This window comes from Rhinopithecus bieti, unplaced genomic scaffold (assembly GCF_001698545.2).
Source record: "Rhinopithecus bieti isolate Rb0 unplaced genomic scaffold, ASM169854v2 scaffold_45617, whole genome shotgun sequence".
In the NCBI taxonomy this organism is placed as follows: domain Eukaryota; kingdom Metazoa; phylum Chordata; class Mammalia; order Primates; family Cercopithecidae; genus Rhinopithecus; species Rhinopithecus bieti.
The window spans coordinates 1107176-1128599 of NW_016819136.1; the positions used below are offsets into that span (position 1 = coordinate 1107176).

Below are 21424 nucleotides of genomic sequence, written 5' to 3' on the forward strand. Positions count from 1 at the left end.
CACCAAAATATATGCTCTGATATTTCTTTTGATTCAATATAAACTTGCAAAACCAAGAAAAGTGAAAACCTTCATATTTCTAGTTTTTAAATTATGAATTTGTGACCAACCAGTCCATGCTCTGAGAGGTAATTGAACAGGTAACGTTGGTGGAGAAAGATTCAAACCAACAAGTTTCTGCTGCTCTATCAACTGCAGTAGTTTTCCACGAGCCTCCATACTTTGCCGATTCAATTCTGCAATCCGTTCCTCCATGCTACCTGGTGCTAGAGATGGTGCCACTGGAAAAGTCTTTGAGAGAGAGAGAGAAAAAAAAAAGTACAAATTGAATACTGAAAAATCTCTCACACGATTTATTTTATTATTTTTATTTTTATTTTTTGAGATGTAGTCTTGCTCTGTCACCCAAGCTGGAGTGCAGTGGCGTGATTTCAGCTCACTGCATCCTCCACCTCCCGGGTTCATGCCATTCTCCTGCCTCAATCTCCCGAGTAGCTGGGACTACAGGTGCCCACCACCGCGCCCAGCTAATTTTTTTTTTGTATTTTTAGTAGAGATGGGGTTTCACCATGTTAGCCAGGATGGTCTCAATCTCCTGACCTCATGATCCACCTGCCTCGGTCTCATACAATTTTGACTTACTAAGTGCCAGCAAGTTAGTATTCACAGCCCTTATTCTATATAAATGTGAATAGTGAGCACACAATAGAATTTACAGTCCCTTTGTCTAAGCACATATTCTGGGAAAAGCTTTTCTGTGTCTCTTAGTATCTGCAGAGCTGCACAAAAGATCACATGAGCAAAGAGCCTACTCCCAGTGAGCTGGTCTCTAAGTAAATGCCACACATCTTTGAAGACAGATTTGGGGTTTGACAGATTACAAAAGAGGATCTGCTATCTTTGAAACAGAAGTTTCTATAATTACAATCTTCAAATACGCACCACTTGGCAAAGATTCTGGGAATCTTGTCACTCCTTCTAACCATATGTCAGCCTCCCCAGGCCACTTTTGGCCTAAGATATCTGATTCAAGAATAGTTGGTGATTGGAAAGAAATATGAGAGGTAGGGTAAAAAATAGCCACCCCAAAAATATAGCGTAAGTTTAATTTGAAAATTCCCCCACAAATGTGCTTATGTCATTCCTAATCATTTCATTATTCCTACTTATGTCATTGTTTCAGTCCTAGTTATTTCATTTCTTTTTGGGAAAAAAAATCTCTAATAAAAGCCACTGATTTTTAGCCTATATCTATTAGTAATAAATAAATAAATAGGAAAATCAGTATGAATTAAAGATCATTTTATATTTCCAATTAAAAGAGGGTAGTGAAGACAGAAATATTAGATAGTCCCTTCTAGCTTGATCTATATACTAATTAGAAAAAGAGGCAAGCAAAACATTAGACTCTGCTATCTTTTTTAAACCAAGAGTTGCCTGTTATGAATAATCTTCAAAACTACAAATATATAAATGCCTCCCAATGACTCAAAATTGAAGCAGTTGGTATTTACTCATATACACCACTACCAATGGCTGCCCTCTACTAGCAATATTCCTTTCTGGCTCCTCTTCTGCCAGTTCCTTCTGTCTACTACTTCTATGATTCAGTACCCATATTGTCCTTATTCCCCATGAGCCAGTGCTGACAGAGAAGGCCCTTACTCTATGGCCCACCTTACCCAGACCTTCCTCACCAAAGCCCTCCAACCACCATTGTTAAAGCCCTTATGAACATGGTCACCTCAGGAGCTTCTAATCCCCACTGACAGTATCCAGCTCCTCCTATCAGAAACATGACAGGAGCTGCTTTGGCTCTAGAAGGGGTAAAAGAAAGTGTCTACCGTCACTGGAACCAGCATTTGGAGGTCTTTTATAAACCCTCCCTAGCTGGAATTCAGACTTCCTATCTCACCCAGAAACAACGAAATGAAGATTTAGGTTACCAGGTTAGCCCACAAAGTTTATTTAACTTACAAAAATCCTGCACTATAATATGCAGACCTTTGCTACTCAAAGCGCGGTCCTCAGACCAGCAGCACTGGCATCATTTGGGAACTTATTAGAAATGCACAGGTCCTACCCTAGACCTACTCAATCAGAAACCACATTTCAGCAAGATCCCCAGATGATTAATATGCATATTAAAGTCTGGCTTTAATAATCCTTTAAAACGTTACTCCTGGCCAGGTGCAGGGTGGCTCATGCCTGTAAGTCCAGCACTTTGGGAGGCCGACGCAAACAGATCACTTGTGGTCAGGAGTTCAAGACCAGCCTGGCCAACATGGTGAAACCCCATCTCTACAAAAAATACAAAAATTCACCAGGTGTGGTGGTGTGCACCTGTAATCCCAGCTACTTGGGAGGCTGAGGCAGGAGAATCACTTGAATCCAGGAGGCGGAGGTTGCAGGGAGCCAAGATCATGCCACTGCACTCCAGCCTGAGCGACAGAGTGAGACTCCATCTCCAAAAAGCAAAACAGGCTGGGCACAGTGGCTCATGCCTGTAATCCCAGCACTTTGGGAGACTGAGGCAGGCAGATCATGAGGTCAGGAGTTCAAGACTAACCTGATCAACATGGTGAAACCCCGTCTCTATTAAAAATACAAAAATTAGCCAGGTGTGGTGGCGTGTGCCTATAATCCCAATTACTCAGGAGGCTGAGGCAGGAGAATCACTTGAACCTGGGAGGCAAAGGTTGCAGTGAGCCAAGATCATGCCATTGCACTCCAGCTTGGGCAATAGAGCGAGACTCCGTCTCAAAACACACACACACACACACACACACACACACACACACACCAAAACGAAACGAAAAAACCACCTCATTTCTATACGAAAATCCATTCTATGTCCTCAAAAATTAACTACTCATGATTTGAGGGCCAATACTCTTTTATGAGCCATTTTAAGAATAAAAATACTTTCAATTAACATGTGGTTATGTGGCAAACATTCAAGTAATATTAATTCTATACTTGATACTTAAAACTTCATCCTAACTTAATCTTAGCTTACCTTCACATTTTATCTTTGTCCTATTTTCATTTATATAATTTTCCTTTTATGCTGTCTTGTCTTGTATGTACAATAGACTGACAAATAACCAGGACCTATTGTATTGAAGACATGCCAAAGCATAAGCCATCTAGCCTCAAAGCTTTCTAGGATCACTTCTGAAAATAAGTTTCTTAAGATGCCCAAGCTAAAGTTCCTATTTAAATTCCTGTATGTCCCTAATCAATCCTTAAATGGTACTCACAGAAGTCATGTCACTTGCACTTTCTTGTTTATTCAACTCCCGGAGTCCATCCCCTTGCTCTCCTCTAGGCTCAATAATATTATTCGTATGTGCCTTCATAGCTGAATTCTGCAATGTCAAATCAGCCATTTGTGCCATTATGTCCTTTCTTTGTATTAATGCCTCATTTGTTCTCAGCTGCTGTCCATCTCCCAGTACTGGGAGCTCTTCTGAGAATGTGGGGCTTCTTGACTGTTGAGTGTTGGAATGGGAATTGCAGAGGGGCTGTGGGAGGTTAACAAAAGAAGCCTGAGTTTTGTTCTCCAAATCTTCTCCCATATGAGAGACTCTCCACCTCTGAGTGAACAGACGATTCTCTTCACGTGAATTCTGAATATCTGTATCAACAGGTAAGGTCTTCTCTTCCCAATTTTGTTCCTTCTCAATTATTTCCACAGTTGGAGGAGGTCGTGGAGCAGGACGAGTTTGAACAGTCCTTCTCAATACTATAGATAGAATTTAAAAATAACAAACATGTATTATTTTCCCATAGATTGACACTATACTCATCTCATTAGCCCACCATGGTAGTTAGAAAAGGATTTCAGTAGAAGTGTTTGGCTTCTGAACGCTTCAGCAGAGAACACACCAGCAATGTCACCCCTCGTAATCAAGTACAGAGACTTACCATGTTCCTTAAAGCATTTGTCAGTACCCTTGTGAAAAACCATCTGTCAAGTTCACATTGTAACACATACATTAATTCACATCTGGGAATCTTGGGGAATGAGGAAGCAGGTATAAGTACCCAATTTAAACTGCAGATAGCCAGGATAGGCCTCTCTGAGGAAGTAAAATTTTTAAATGATTACATTGATTACATATGTAATAGGAACTACAGCAAAGGACATTACAGGTAGAAACAGCAACATATGTGAAGGCTCAAAAAATAGGAAAGAGCAAAGAAATGAGGCCAGCCTACCTGTAGGATAGCAACAAGGAGAGAACTGGAAAAGCAGGAGATTAGAGAAGTGTGCAGTGGCCATTTCTGGCAAGCCTTTCAGACCATGTTAAACATTTTGTAATTTAATCTAAGAGCAATGAAAACCTAGAGAACATCTGGCAATGACTTGATTTAAATTTCTTAAATGCTGTGGATAATTGGAGGATAGTAGAAATGGAAGCAGAAAATCCAGGAAGCAATTGTAATAGTCTAGAAGAAAGATGACAGTAGCTTTGACTAAGGTGTATTGGCATTAGAGATGATGAGAACTAAATAAATTTGAGAAATATTTTGGCAAAGAACTGACAGCAATGAACTAGAAATGGGGAGTGAGAAAAACACACAGATCAAGAAGACACATATCTTGAGTGGATGGTGATCACATTTACTGAGATGCTGAAGGCAAAGGATAGACTTAGGGAAAGGAGGGCTTATCAAGAACTTAAGGTACCCTAGGATTCATCTGTGAATCCATCCAAGCAGATGGATACATGGGTTTAAAAATCAAGAGACACATCTGGTCTAAGATATCAAACTGAAAGTCACTGACATTTAGAAGGTATTAGAAGCCATGAGAATGAGTGAGATTATCCAGAGAGAAGAGTAGAGGGAGAAAACAACCAGCATCAAGATATGAGGAACTCAACATGTAGGGTCAGGTAAAGGAGGGAAAAGCCACCAAAGCAGACTAAAATGGAGCAGTCGGAAAGATAAGGAAAATATTACACCAACATGGCATCAAAGAAACAAAGTGGTTAATTGTACATAATACCACTGTCAGACCTGGAAACATAAGGACAGAAAAACGTACCCTGGACTTAGTAACAGGGAGGCCACTGGAGCCCTTAGCAAGAGTAGTTTAGATGGAATGCCCTAATTGAAAGGAGGGATGCTTCTAGTTCAAGACTACAGACTGAGCACACATTTATCTCACTTCTTTTCATTGACAGCAAGGACATATAAAAGGAAATAAACTCACAATCAGTAAATAGAATAGTCTGGGAAGAGAATCATTAGCAAACAAGATATTTCAGCAAATCTCTGGAAGACTGGGAGTAGATGGAAAGCATGTAAAAGAGTACAACTGAGCAGAAACCATACTCCAGAATACATATACATTACAAGGAAATGACAGGTGAAAGCCAGTATCTGGGGGTGGGGAGGACCCTGAAAAGGCTGCAGTCACAAAGCTGACAGGTACAGAGGAAAAAAATGAGAAGTAGAACTGAAATCTGGGGAATTACTTGAAAATTTGTCTACTGTATGCTTTTTCCAGTCAAGCTGCTGCACACCACTTCCCTGAACTGTCCTCCTAAGCAAAAAATCAAGGATGGAAACAGTAAATGTGAGCACCCCAAGTGAATGGCTGGATCCTAGTTACATATTCTAAAAGGAAACCCATAGTTAGCAAATCGTACCCATATACACAAAGCAACCACATAAGGGAAAGTCTACTGGGAAAATAGATCTAGACTTATCTACATCACAGAAAAGAAAATGTATGACAACTACCTATAATATTGAACTTATTCATTCTTAAATACAAATGAACAATAGGAAAAAACCAGCAGCACAAAAGAAAAAAGCCAAGACAGGGAAACCGAACAGATCAAGAAGAAAAGAAAATTCAGGTACAGAAGAAAATGAAAGAAAATTCATAGTAGAATTCTAACTAGTATCCTCAGAAAAGTTTCTGGAAGATACTGCATTCATAGTAAGTGTCAATGAAAAAAGGACAATCAGACAAGTAAGGGCTCTTGCTTGGAAACTAAAAATACAATTGATGAAATTTTAAAAATCCAAAAGACAGGCTTGAATATAAAGTGAAAAAATCTTCCAGAATCTAAAAAGTAAGATATGAGGACAAATACATAAGAAAATCCCATCGATCAACATAAATTTTCCCCCAAACTGAAGAAAGTCATATGTCTTCAGACTTAAAGGTCCAACTAGTGTCTCACAGTGCAAGAAGGTAAAAACCCATATTTAGGCATACCTTGTGCAATTTCAGGATAAAAACGAGATCCTAAAAGCTTTCTCAGAAAAAAAAAGTAGGTCCAATATAAAGAAATAAAAGACATCTCATTATCAGACATCTCAACTGAACACTGAATACTAGAAACCAATGGAATAATGCCTTTAATTTCTCAGGAAAAAGAACTCTTGACCTAGAATTCTTTAGCCACATTATCAATCAAGTGTAAGAGAAAAACGAAAACATCTTCAGAATTTCAAGAACTCAGAGTTTACCTTGCATATGCTTTTTCTGATTATTTCTTTCAGAAAATTGTGAAAGAAAACCAAATAATAAGAGAAAACAGGTGACCCAATTCAGGTGTGCAATGATACCAAGACCCAGGATGAGAGCTATGCAGAAGGCCCAGCAAGCAATAAGCAATCAGTGAAGGCTGCAGCAAGTTTAAAGGGCTTTGAGACGGTGTCTCTGGTATGAAAGCAGATTCCACGCCACAGACAGTATGACAAAAAGGACTTGAAGATATGGTGAAAGCACATTATTCTTTTGTCAACACAAGAGTAAAGGCAATTTGAAAGTCTACACAAAGCAAAAACTGTACAAGAAAGTTACAGTATAAATATATAGCAAAAAAAGTCTGAGCTCTCATAACATGAAATAAGAATTCACCTTGATTTTCTTAAGAACTTTTTCCTTTGTTTAGCACAAGCACTGGCAGTATTCAAAAAGAAAATGTAATGGTTATTTATTTGTTTTCACTTGTCAACATGTATATAGACAAGACACAGAAAACACAGTTGTTGCAATGGAAGAGAAGGTTAATGTAATCAAACTTAATACTGTGAAAGGGAAAAGATAATTAACTGAAGGTGGGAGGTAGAAAACAGGTAAAGCAGAAGGGAAGGGATGCTAGTATTTCATGTAGTGGAAGTCAAGAAATACTGTCTAAAGTTAAAAAAGAAATAGAAAGTATTTAAAGTAACAAAAAAGATTAAAAACAAAAACTATCCAGAGTAGAGAAGGGAAGTAGGTGTTATGGTGAATTACACTCTCTTCTTTCATAGGGAGAGTCTATAATTACTATGTAAAGTTGGTATCTCAAGAAAAGAGATGCAAAAATATTTTATATTAATTACGGAGACAATTACCAAATAAACAAAAATCAAATTGGAATAAAATGACTGCCTTTAGGGGAATGTACTGTGAAAGTTGTCAGAATGAAAATGGAGTCATTTGGCTGGGCGTGGTGGCTCAATCCTATAATACCAGCACTTTGCAAGGCCGAGGTGGGCGGATCACCTGAGGTCAGGAGTTCGAGATCACTATGGCCAACATAGTGAAACTCAGTCTTTATTAATAATACCAAAAAAAAAAAAAAAAAATTAGCCAGCCGTGATGGTGCACGACTGTAATCCCAGCTACTCAGGAGGCTGACGCAGGAGAATAGCTTGAATCCAGGAGGCAGAGGTTGAGGCAGGAGAACAGCTTGAACCCAGGAGGCAGAGGTTGCAGTAAGCTGAGATTGCACCATTGCACTCCAGCCTGGGCAATAAGAGCGAAACTCCATCTCAAAAGAAAAAAAAAATTGAGCAATTTGTGTCAGAGCACAAGTGACTTTATCAGAGTCACTTTATCAGACACAAGTGACTGATAAGTGGAGCCTTAAAGAGCCAGGAAGGAAGGGTTCTCATGCATGTATGACTGATAACAACTATTCAAGAGATTTCAAAAACCAGAACCTTGCACAAAGGCCTCCACAATCTTACACAAAAAATAATTCTGCGAGGACATCTGCCCAACAACCAATCTTAGATTGATGCCACCCCTTGTTACTCATCCTTGTAGCCAAGGATAGTTGTCTCAGAACAACTTAGATAATCCTCCTCATTTCCCCTTTAAAAACTCTTGTCTTCCTTTACTTCCCTGAATATGCCCACCATATTCCCATTGCAATGCTCAATCCCAAATAAATATCAGTTTCTTTTAGAGAGTCTTTCTCTGGGTTAAATTGACAGTACTTTTTTTAAAACCATATACAAATATTAATTAGAATAAACACTTTAAAATAAGGAATGAATGGGAGATCAGAAAATGAAATGAAACTGCACACAAATACACACACACACACACTACTCGTTCAAGAAGCATGGCTGTAAAGAAAAGGAGAAATAAATCAATAGCTAGAGGAAAATATTTATGATGGGAAATACTACAGCAATATTGTCCAATATGGCAGCTTCTAGTCATATGTGGCTATTCAAATTTAAGTTAATTAAAATTAAATAAAATTTTAAATTTTAATTTCTCAGTCACACAAGCCACATCAGGTGCTCACTAGCCCCATGTGACCAGTGGCCACCATTCTGGATGGAGCAGATACAGAACATTTTCATCAACCCAGAAAATTCTATTAGACAAGGCTATCCTAAAAGAGAACTGAATGCTGATGAAGGGCCCTACGTATCACCCATTTTCATCTGCATATTGTTTAACTGAATAATTCTTTATATGTGAGTATTCCAAACAATGCTTGAAAAATATAATAAAACATCACCAATTCAAATACCTATTCACAAGCATCTCTGTCTGCACATTATAAAATAAGTGGGCAGTTATTTCAAATGCAGACTTGCTGAAGATACTAACAAAATGTTGTCTATAGCAATCCTTGACAAACTTGCTTTAACAAGCATTTAGTAAGTTTGTGATCAGAGTAAAAACATTTATTGTAACTGTTTCTTACAAAGAATTTTAAGCTATTTTATGATCACCAATGAAAATATTTACAACATCTAAGCAAAGATCATTAGACAAGCCTATTAACAACATGCAAACATTTGGACAACTAACTAATTTAAAGAATAAAAGTCTAGGCTGAACAGAAATCAGAACTGAAATCATATTTCCTGAATCTTGCCAGAGATAATAATACCCTCTAGCCCTCTGAAGAGGAAATACTGAATCATACACTGATAGAGCTGTAGGGAGCATTAAAGATAAAGAAATATCTTCTCATTTCATAGATGGAAAAACTTAGGTCTAGAAAAGGTAAACCATCTGAGCCTCATGCCTCACAGCTAGTCAACAATAAATGGGCCAAAATGCCAGCACTTCTGACTCTCACCCTGGCACTGTCACCACTGCACCACACTGATCTGACAAATGCTACATCTGCATTACAAATAACAAAACAGAATTTTTAATAGCAAGGATTTGTCATTTTATTTAACCCCTTGGGCTTCTTCATGTCCTTTATTGGAAACATCAAAGTGCAGAAAATTGCACAAAATTCGTATATCCCAATAACAATTAACAGTTATTTTTCTGTTCCCCTATGTAAAATATAAAAAATTTTTTAAAAGAAATAAAATTCAGGCTAATCAGACCTGAATAATATTTTTCAAAAAACTTCAGAAGAGAGTTTAAGATACTGGTTCTTTTTTTGACCAAAGAACTCTTTGAAAATGAAGTAAAAACAATAGCTCCAGAAAAAATGTACATGGGGACAAATAAATCTCATTTTCCCAACAATGAAGTAGTTCATGGGACTTCTGAAGACCATTCATGAACCCTAAGTTAAGAATCTTTAAGCTAAGAATTAATAATACATTCTTAACCTGTTTACTCTACCTGTGAGCTGCAAAAGTAACTCTAAAGCTATTTTTAATTGTCCATTAACTTTTATTATAAAATTCCCTCAACTGAGCTGAAAACTTTTGATGAGAAAGAGGTGAATATGATGACCAGATGTCACTTACATGACCCTTAAAGTCACAGTTCTCACCTTTCCTTAGTCTAACTTTCATTACTCTTTGGAGTATAATCTCCTGCTTCTAACTCTTTCATATGCTCATGGATCATTGGGACAAAAGGGATTCCCCTTACTCTGCATCTTAATGCTAAGGACTCTGATCTTTTGATCCGAGTTTAATACTTACAATGTTTAATAAAATAGATATACAATAAAATTAATTAAATGTCACACATGACCACAGGTATGCTACACATAGCATGAAAAGTCTTCCTTCAGCTTAAAGGCTATGTGTGGTAATCAAATGTCTTTTTCAGTTCTGTTTTTCATGTAATGGTGAACGTAATACATTGTACAAATGGAACATAAAAAACAACTTTCATGTAACTTTAGAAGAAAACTTACCGTCCTGAAGAGGAGAGAATTTTAAGTTGCTCTTCTGCCTGGGTGGTGTTAACAACACAGCTGGCTCAAAAATATGTGCTGGAAAATTCTTGGCCAGAGTCATGTTATCTGGAGGGTCTGGCACCTGAGACAATTTAACAGGCAACTCTTCCTGTGGGAATTCAACCACCTCTTCCTCTCTGAACATCAATGGCACTGAGACATTGGCATTTACAGCTGGACCCTCTGAAGAAGATGAAAGGATATTAGCACAATAGGAACAAAAAGAAACTATGGGCACATTTCAGGTATTCATTCTTTTTTCTTTTTTTTTTGTTTGTTTGTTTTTTGTTTTTTGAGACAGAGTCTTGCTCTGTTGCCCAGCCTGTGGAGTGCAATGGCGCGATCTTGGCTCACTGCAAGCTCCGCCTCCCGGGTTCACGCCATTCTCCTGCCTCAGCCTCCTGAGTAGCTGGGACTACAGGCACCCGCCACCACACCCGGCTAATTTTTTGTATTTTGTTTAGTAGAGACGGGGTTTCACCGTGATAGCCACGATGGTCTCTATCTCCTGAGCTCATGACCCGCCCGCCTCGGCCTCCCAAAGTGTTGGGATTACAGGTGTGAGCCACCGTGCCCGGCCCAGGTATTTATTCTTAAATGCACCTCAGTAGAGTGCAAAATTCACATCAATCAACATGGCTCCTGGAGCCTTCACTTTCTAGACTGTATCCTCCTCTGCCAATCATTCATGGGCAGGTGAGCTACTACTGAGAAGTTGTTACTATTTTTGAGAAAGTCATTAGGGCCTCAAAGCCATGAAAAGCGAGCCACTTAGGGACTCCTAAAAAATCCTATGTGGCACTCTAGAGTTTGTCTTTTTCTTTTTTTCTGTTTTTTCAAACTGGATCTCACTCTGTCACCCAGGCTGAAGTGCAGTGGAGCAATCTTGGCTCACTGCAGCCTCGACCTCCCAGGCTCCAGTGATCTTCCCACCTCAGCCTCCCAAGTAGCCGGGACTATAGGCATGCACCACCACACCCAGCTAATTTTTTGTATTTACTGTAGAGACGGGGTTCACCATGTTGCCTAGGCTAGGAGAATTTTTCATTATGTCTTACGGATAGCTTTTTAATGGTCATAACAAGTAATAGAATGGCTAAAATGGGGCATATTAATGCACTGACCTCCATATACAAGGCTCATTACAAAATAAGGAACTTCACAGTTCATGCATTATCACAACATAGTCACATTCCACATTATTTTAAAAGAGTTACAAGAGCTGAGACTCAGGAAGATATTACATAAATCTTTGGTCTCACCAACATAAATCTTTCTGACTTTTTCCACAGGCAATAATAAGAATTAACAATAATTCTACAGTACACTTACTCCCAGCCCTTCTCACCTATAGGATAATCAAAAGTTTTCTCAGTAGTGAAGCTTAACTCAGATAACAGTAAAGCACTAACATATTCCTTTACTGAGATATTAATAGCAAGACTTGCCGGGTGTGGTTGCTTATGCCTGTAATCCCAACACTTTGGGAGACCGAGGCAGGCGGATCATAAAGTCAGTTCGAGACCAGCCTGGCCAACATGGCAAAGCCCCGTCTCTACTAAAAACACAAAAATTAGCTGGGCATGGTGGCAGGCACCTATAATCCCAGCTACTCAGGAGGCTGAGGCAGGAGAATCGCTTGAAACTGGAAGGCGGAGGTTGCAGTGAGCTGAGATGGCGCCACTACAGTCCAGCCTGGATGACAGAGTGAAACTCCATCTCAAAAAAAAAAAAAAAAAAAAAAAAAAAAAAAAAAAAATAGCAAGACTCCACCAGAAGACAGAGATCTGCCCTAGCCATTGAGTTTACCTCATGCAAGTTAAATTTTGGTCAGCCACTTCTTAGAATCCATCCTAAGAAAACAGTTTTAAATACATAAAACACTTTGCTTACAGATACTCATCAAAGTCTTACTTAAAAGTAAAACACATGAAAAAACAGAAATGTCCAATTCAGCCTACAGCACATGATAGCACATGAGATGAAGAAAGAATTACAAAACAACACTACTACACATGAACAAAAGTTATGTATTTCTAAAATTCAGTATTTTTCTCTTTCCAAAATCATCTCTTCTGAATCTAGAGCACTGTGATTAAAAGTGCTAGCACTCTCATTGATTTAGGTGTCCGATTCTGCTACTTTCTACCTGTGTGACTTTGCTAAGTTACCAACCCTCTCTCAGTCTCAGTTTCCTCTAAAGATAACACTAATGGGAATAACAATAACACCTACCTCATCAGACTATTATGACATGAATTGAAATTATGCATGTAAGACTTAACAAGTATCTGGCATAGAGCAAGCGTCCAATATTAGCTGGAAAAGTAGTGGCAATTGTGGTAGTAACAATACTGTACATGCATAAACAGTCAATAAGTCTATATAAGTTTAGAGATTTAAGGTTTGGTTTGTTATCTAAGGCCATTAAGTAATTTAATGACAGTCTGAGATAATAAGACCACACTCACCTGAACTGTCCATATTTCTTCGACCTGTGGCTCCCCTTTCTGATGCCTGAATTTCTTGTCTGTTATTTATCACAGGACAGTTCTTAATAGCATATGTGAGTGATATAAGTTGCTCGTCTGTTGTGACCATGTACTGCTGAAGTCTTGCCTGGAGAGGAAAACATATGAAATAATATTATTAGCATATCAAACATCAAACAACCACCTAGAAAGCAAACCACACAAAGGATATGTGTGTGTTTACATATGTATAATATCATCATTTTAAATACTTCAGGAATTTGAGACTTTCATTCAAATGAAAGAAATGCTATTTACAATTATAAATATTCTAATAGTTCCATGATAGGGAAATGGTTAAGTAAATCATGAAATGATAATTAATAAATACCCTGCTATAACAATAAGAATGAACCTTTCCACAGGGCTTTCCATTTACAAAACCTCTTCAGGATGTTTCAACTGACCCTTAAGCTACCCTCAAGAGACACAGATACATGAGGTGGAGGAAACAATGAATATTACCCAGGCATTTAAACTGATAAACGTGAACAGCACAAAATTCTGTATGTAATTAATACAAATATTAATTACAACTTGATTTTTATATATGAGAATGAGACAGAACTTTTATATATGTATATAGATATTCTCATATTTGTCTATGTGTGTAATATTAAAATATGTATTATTAATGTATATGTGTAATACATATGTAAATATGTATTATTGTAAATATGCAAATAATACATAAAAATATGTATTATTTTTAATATTACATAAAGGTTTCTTTTAATTTAAAAGATCACCCACAAAATACCATACCCATAGATTTACTTTCTGGCACAGAGCTGAACGTGTTAAGTGTTTGGAATTCCATTCTTACATGTAAAAGTCAAACAGATTGCCCAGAAGGTTAGATGAATTTGTTTTGTTCTTTATATTTTCTACAAGGATGATATAAGTAGGTCATCTAAAAACATCAGGTTTGATCACTACCACATAATGCTCATCTTTGTTATGTATTGGTGTTACGCAAATGGTTCTTGGAAGTAGAGAAGATTGCAGGTAGAAGGAAGAAAAGGAGAGTTCTGTAAATTGCTGACACCCTGTAATAATTACAAAGAAAACGCAAGGATGGCAGCTAGTAACAAACTTCTATCTAAGTATATATATATATATATACATATATATATATATATCACGTATGCTTAGAGAGATACAGACATTTGATAAAAGTCAGGTGCAGCCAGACATCAGAAATAGTAAATATAGTACTGCTGAATGAAGTAAACATTTTTATACCACCAGCCCAAACTTTTTCCCAAATTTCACACTCACATATCCAGTGGCCTACTCAACACTTCCATCTAGAATTCAAACAGACTTCTCAAACTTAAAATATATGAAGACAAATTCCTCCTAAAGCCTTCTTTAACTTATAAATGGCAACTGCATCATTTTAATTATTCAGCCCAAAACTTTGGAATTACCCTTGATTCTTTTCCAATATCCTCTACTTGACTCTATATCCAATAAATTAGCAGACTGCCTTGGTCAGCCTTCAAAATATATTCATAACTTGATCACTTTTCACACCCTCTCCCACTTCCACCCTAGAACAAGTTGCCATGTTTCACCTGAACTATTCCAATAACTCCTCATGTAATATTCTGCTTTTGTGTTTGGCCACCTACTCTAGTCCCATACTATTCCCAAACTGTATATTGAGGCACCTCAGGGCACTAAAGTGAACTTACAGGGGCACCAAGGGAAAATTTAAATCTTCAAGGGAAATAGTGATGCTTGCCATCTATCAGACACTGGTGAACTATTAACTCAGGACAGTTCACAGTTTCAATGTCAGATTGCATTACATTCCTTTTGATGATGTCAAATCTTCTCATGGCTGGGCTTTCAGCAGTTGCTAGGTTAAAAAAAAAAACAAGTTCTGGAGGAAAATCAGTGTGGAACAGGAAATAAGAATGATTGTGTCCCAACTGATTCCAAGCATTGAGAAGTGGTACAGTGCTCAAAAGGTACATATAACCCATTAGTAAATCATTGTAGTTACTTAAGAGAAAGTAATCCTTTTCCTCAAACAGCCCCTCAGTTGTTAGGATATAGTTGTTTGTACTTAACAAGTAGAACTGTTTTTGGCCTAGGGGTGTTATAAGACACTAAGGGCACTGCAACCCAAGAAAGGGCACCAATCTCTGATCTAGTTTCAATATAGCCCAGAGTGACCTTCTTAAACCCAAGACAAATCACATCTCTTCTCTTTAGTGGTTTCCCATCTCACTTAGCATAAAAGCCCATGTCTTTAATCAGCATGCAAGGCCCTATGTGATTGGGCTTACCTGATCTTGTCTCCTACCTCTCTCTTCCCCATACTCTACTCTTGCCACACTGATCTCCTTGATGACTCTAAGTTCACCAGTCACACTCCCACCGTAAGACCTTCGCACTTCCTTTTCCTTTGCCCAGACTGCTCTTCTATCAACTACCCACATGCTCACTCCTCAACTCTTCCAGGTCTTGGCTCAAATGTCACTTCCTCAGACAGGAATGGCCCATCTCATTTGTAACTGCATCCTACCCCATCCTATGCATTTCCTATGCCTTTATGTGCTTTATTTTTCTTTGAAGTACATATCACCATCTAACTTACTATACTTCAACTTTCTGTTTTTAGGATTTATTTAGAATGTAAGCTCCATGAGGGTAAAGTTTTCTATATTTTGTTCACTATTCTATTTCCTGTACCTAGAACAGTACCAGGCCCACAGTGGGTATTCAACAAAGATTTGTAAGTAAATCAGTATGTTTTAAAACTGCACATCTTCCCAGGATAATTAAAACATATGTTCTGCAAAAATATGTATATCAATGTTCATAGCAGCATTATTCATAGCAGATAAAATGTAAAAATAACCCAAATGTTCATTAACTAATGAAGGGATAAATAAACTATGGTATAGTCATACAATGGAATATTATTGGGCAATACAAAGGAATGAAGTATTGATACATGCTAAACATAAATTAACCTTAAACATTATGCTAAGTGAAAGAACAGCACATATTACATTATTCCATTTCTATGTAATATCTACATTGGGCAAATTCACAAAAAGAGAGAATGAAGAGTGACTTCTAAAGGGTACAGGATTTCTCTCTGGAGTGAGGAAAATGTTCTGGATTTAGATAATGGTGCTGGCATACAACTTCAAATATACTAAAAACACTGAATTGTACATTTTAAAAGTATGCGAACTATATTATCAAATTTGTATGTAGTTTGGATTTTTTGTTGTTGTTTTGTTTTTTAGAGACAGGGTCTCACTCTGTCACCTAGGGTGGAGTGTAATGGCAAAATCGTCGCTCACTGCAGCCTCAAACTCCTAGGCTCAAGTGATCCTCCTGCCTCAGCCTCCCAAGCAGCTAGAACTACAGGCATACGCCACCATGCCCAGCAAATATTTTTATTTTTTGTAAAGACAGGTCTCACTCTGTTACCGAGGCTGATCTCAAACTCCTGGCCTGAAGTGATCTGCCCACCTTGAGAAATGTTGGGATTAAAGGTGTGAGCCACTGTGCCTGACCCTACTTTATCAATTTAAAAAAGTATACATCTCATCATCTAATGTCCATTAACACAAACATAATTTCTCTTCTATCACTTGTCTAGTCTCTTCTGGCTGATAAATAAAAGTAATAACAACTACCTTATGAGAACAAAAAGGACGAATAAAATAGACTGTGTACACTCAAGAAGCACACAGTCTCAGTGACAAGTACACATGTAAGTATAAAACAAGTTGATGAACGCAATAATACCAATATCCAGACAGTATCAGAAGTACACAAAGAAGCAAGGTGCAGTGGCTCATGCTTGTAATCCCAGCACTTTCAAGGGCCAAGGTGGGCGAATCACTTGAGCCCTAGAGTTCAAGACCAGCCTGGGCAATATGGTGAAACCCCCTCTCTACAAAACATAAAAAGTTAGCTAGGTACGGTGGTGTGTACCTGTAGTCCCAGAGACTTGGGAGGCTAAGGTGGGAGGATCACTTGAGCCTAGGAGGTCCAGGCTGCAACGAACTCATGCCACTGCACTCCAGCCTGGGTGACAGAGTGAGACACCATCTCAAAAAAAAAAAAAAAAAGTTAACAGAGGAAGAATGCTCAATGCAGCATGGAAGCAATAGGTTTTCCACAAGAGAACTGTGTAAGTCTTTTAAAAAAGAAAAGGAGCTATTAGTCAAGCAGCAAAGAGGACTTTATGTAACAAATATGAAGATACTGTGAACAACTATAAATGGCATCTGATGTGATTGCAAAAGGACTCCTCAAAGGCCATCTTCTGCTGCTTTTAAATTAAAAGTGGCTATCATAACACTCATTTCACATTTTGGATTAACTACTGTAACACTGGTAGTTATAATTTAAATGCAGACTCTGTCTTTCCACTAAATAGTAAGTCTCTTAAAAGACAGGGAGACAGTCCATATGCTGCTTCCAAGCTTCTACTATGGTACCTCCATGTAATAAACGTTCAATAATACCTACCACTGATGATAATAATGACTGATAAGTAATCACATCAACACAGTTAAACCAAAAGCAACTCTAAGAGAATCCAGTACATGTTTAAAGATATTTTATACCACTGAACACACAAAAATTGGGATCTCATCTGAGTACCTGTGTAGCAGCATTTTCTTCTCTAAGACGAAGAATTTCAGCTGTCAGAGCATCAATGAGCTCTCGGTGATCACCTAATACTTGTTCCAGTTGTTGCCTTGTCTCTACTTCTTTACGTAGCTGGATCTCACTCTACAAAAAAATATCAAATAAACTTCCACCAATAGCCTCACATGTTGAAAACTAAAAGTTTGCACTCAAAGCTGGCAAAGAAGATATTTACAAAGAAGCATATATTATGTGACAGTAATGACAAAGATTTTTATTAAAAGGTTTATTATATTTAATTAAAGAAAATGTGCTGCTTTATCCTCTTCCCTTCTTTAAATAGAATAAAATGAACAAAATGTTACATAAAATTAAGTAACTACATTTTTTGTAAAAACAAAGTAGAGGGATATACATATACATATTGTTTGAATATACACTGACCATCTCTAGAAAGATACACTGGTATCTGGTAATAATAGTTGGCTATAAGTAAGCAAACATGCTAGCTGGAAGTTAGTGATGAGAGTTAGTACAATCTACTGTATCTCTGAATTTCATAATGTGACTATATCACCAATTCAAAAATTAAACTTGTTAAAATATAATTTAAAATAAATGACAACTTTAAATGGTTTAACTTTGTAAAACAAGTGATTAGCTTAAAAGTACATGCTTCTGGCCGGGTGCGGTGGCTCACGCCTGTAATCCCAGCACTTTGGGAGGCCAAGGCGGGCAGATCACGAGGTCAAGAGATTGAGACCATCCTGGCCAACATGGTGAAACCTCGTCTCCACTAAAAATACAAAAATTAACTGGGCATAGTGGCGCACGCCTATAGTCCCAGATACTCAGGAGGCTGAGGCAGGAGAATCTCTTGAACCTGGGAGGCGGAGGGTGAGAGCCCGAGTCATCCAGTAAGCCAAGCTCATTGCACTGCGCCACGTCAGCCTGGCAATCAGAGAGAGACTCTATCTCAAAAACACAAAAAAAAAAAACAACGATACTCGCTCCTAAGCCTGCAATACTTCCAAAACCCAAATTATACTCTGACGAAGATTCCCTGAGTTAAGGGTAAAGACATGCTTACCCAGTTTTTAATAGTCTGACAATACCACGACTCTTTTTAATTAAAAGTTACACTTTTACGGGTCAGTCGGATGCTCACGCTGTAACTACCCACACTGCTTGAGGTCCAAGCTGCCAGATGCTGAGTTCAGGACGCTTCCGAGACAGTCGGGCAACATAATAGACTCACTCTACAAAAAATACAAAATTAGCTACCGTCTGTGGCATGCCCTGTGGTCCCAGCTACCTTGGGAGACTGAGGCTGGTAACACCCCACCCTCAAACCCCGGCGCAGACTCGACGGTTCGCAGTGCAGCCGAGATCCTCCGCTCCCACTACTCTCCCAGCCTCGCGCAACCCGACTGAGACCACCCCTGTCCTCACAAAAAAAAAAAAAAAAAAAAAAGAGCCACTCCTCGTTTTAAGAAAGACAGTTATAGAGAAATTGAAACATCTGTATTAAGTTGGTAAATCTGTCTTATTAAATAATAAAGTTTCCTTAAACATTTTTGTCATATTTGTATAACAGGCTTAAGTACATAACAGTTTAAATAGATTTTCAAAGATGAAACACATAGCTAACTCTAATTCTGTGGCATTCTGTGGATGATTATTTGAAATCAAATTAAACAAACAATTCTTTCTTTGTTTGTTTGTTTGCTTTTTGAGACAGAGTCTCGCTCTGCCGCCCAGGCTGGAATGCAGTGGCATGATCTCGGCTCACTGAAACCTCCGCCCCCTGGGTAAAAGTAATTCTCCTGCCTCAGCCTCCCCAGAAGCTGAGATTACAGGCACCCATCACCATGCCCAGCTAATTTTTGTATTTTTAATACAGACAGGGTTTCACCATGTTGAGGCCAGGCTGGTCTTAAACTCCTGACCGCAGGCAATCCACCCACCTCGGCCTCCCAAAGGGCTGGGATTACAGGCATGAGCCACTGCGCCCAGCCAAACAAACAATTCTTGCTTTTTTTATAAATTATTTTTACAACAATAAAACATCTCCCACTTAAGACACTGAAGCCATACATGAGTTTCCAGACATAAAGGGAACATGAAGAATTCTCCCACGTATCAAGTCTACCGATTATAGGCAATGCCACTGTCCAAACTGAACATGGGAGTAGGAAGCAGAGAATAGCAATAGAATGCAGATACAGTTAACAGTTCTATTTAATCTACAACTGTCAAACAGTAATATTTAATATTAGCACAAGATATAATTATATTAATGGCAGATTTACGCTACTAATTATAATTTGCTAAAGCTCTTATTAAAATTAAAATCACTTATCTGAGCATGTATCAACTAAGGACAGAAAAGATTTAAAGGATAAGCCTTTATTGCAGATAATCTAAAATTGAGGTATTTTAAACAAAGCTATTCAAATTGACTGTACTTTATTTGGAGGTTGCAATAAATGGAGAGAAAAAAAACTCGTGCATTTCTGTCTGAAGAGAAGATTCTAATAACCTAATGTTCTTACCTCTTTAAGGTACCGAACCAGGCGACAGAGGGAGCTCACCAATGACAAAGTGAAGCCTGTAAGACCCTGACTGCTCTGCAGTCCCTTGACCTCGCGACCTGTCCACCGCTCATATTCTTCCATTTCGTGTTCCACTTCATGTATCATGTGTTTGAGGACATCCAGGTTGGAATTAGTCCTATTTGGTAAGTCTGCAGAGGTTGTGCTACCTGATAACATGTTTTTCTTCGGCTTGGAAAGAGCGTCCAAATTCGGTTTTCTTTTCACTGATAATGAGAGAAGTCATTCTATTTTAAGACCAGGAAAAATTATGACCAGAAAACTACTAGAAAAACTTTTGACTATTGTTCACAATTTATAAAAGGCTTTCATAGATGATATCACCATTTCTCTCATAAAAATTAAACAGTTTAAACCAGATTTACACTAGCTATAATTAATGCACTAGAACCACTGTTCCAGAGTTACAAGCGGTAGGAGATATTTCTTGGCTACCATTCAACAAACTCTTAGTTGGAACCATGTGGATGAGATTAAGAGAAAAAAACACTGACTAAGAGATTAAGACAACTGTATCAAGTTACATGTTTAATAATTCATCTTTGTAAATTAAGGGACTGAACCTTTATTTAAGAGCTGTTTTTGCTTCCTTGAGTTCAGCACGTGTCCCACAACATAGCTTGAGTCTAGAGTCTCAGTAGATTCTTCAGTCTGAAGCCTGGTTTGGAGTCTCTTGACAGCATTGGTAGCATTCAGAGCAGCTAAAAGGAAGAACATTTCCAGAAGTATCTCAAGTGAACAAACTTCTTAAGAAAGTATTTCAACTGACAGATCCATCAGTATTTTAGTCAATTAGGCTAAGGCAGTCAAAACTCTAACATTCCTTTACAAATTACTGCATTCAAGAATGAACCTAATAAAGCAGGCAACCAGAAATAATGCAAACGAGAAACAAACCTCTTTGTTCCCCTAATGAAAGAGCAGGTGATGGTGTTCCTGGAGGAGTTACTTGTGACTGGGTTGCTATTTTCTGCTGAATATCAGTCCACAACTTACTAATTAACTCAGAATTCTCTTCTGTGAGTTGCTGGAGAAACCTATAAATTACAGGACAATAAGCTACATTAGAATTATAATATAAATTAACATAATCTAAATATAAATTAAATGATAGCAGGCATTAATTTATATTATCTATATTATTATAAATTAATTGTAATTTATATTTATATAATTATAAATTTAATTTTATATATAAATATGCATATAGATTTGATTATAATTTAAT

General features: G+C 37.8%; 1 protein-coding gene across 3 annotated transcripts in view; it reads right to left on the reverse strand.

Annotated features, from left to right (window-relative positions):
- SPICE1 (spindle and centriole associated protein 1) overlaps positions 1–21424 on the reverse strand; it is a 72337-nt gene that overhangs the window by 5533 nt on the left and 45380 nt on the right. For all 3 annotated transcript variants that reach the window (XM_017858602.1, XM_017858603.1, XM_017858604.1), the window contains 8 exons: positions 21094–21233; positions 20760–20897; positions 20137–20402; positions 17594–17725; positions 12890–13037; positions 10377–10601; positions 3264–3748; positions 111–291 (listed from right to left, as the gene is read on the reverse strand). In XM_017858602.1, the coding sequence (XP_017714091.1) occupies positions 111–291; positions 3264–3748; positions 10377–10601; positions 12890–13037; positions 17594–17725; positions 20137–20402; positions 20760–20897; positions 21094–21233 (1715 nt within the window). The remainder of the gene's footprint in view (positions 1–110; positions 292–3263; positions 3749–10376; positions 10602–12889; positions 13038–17593; positions 17726–20136; positions 20403–20759; positions 20898–21093; positions 21234–21424) is intronic.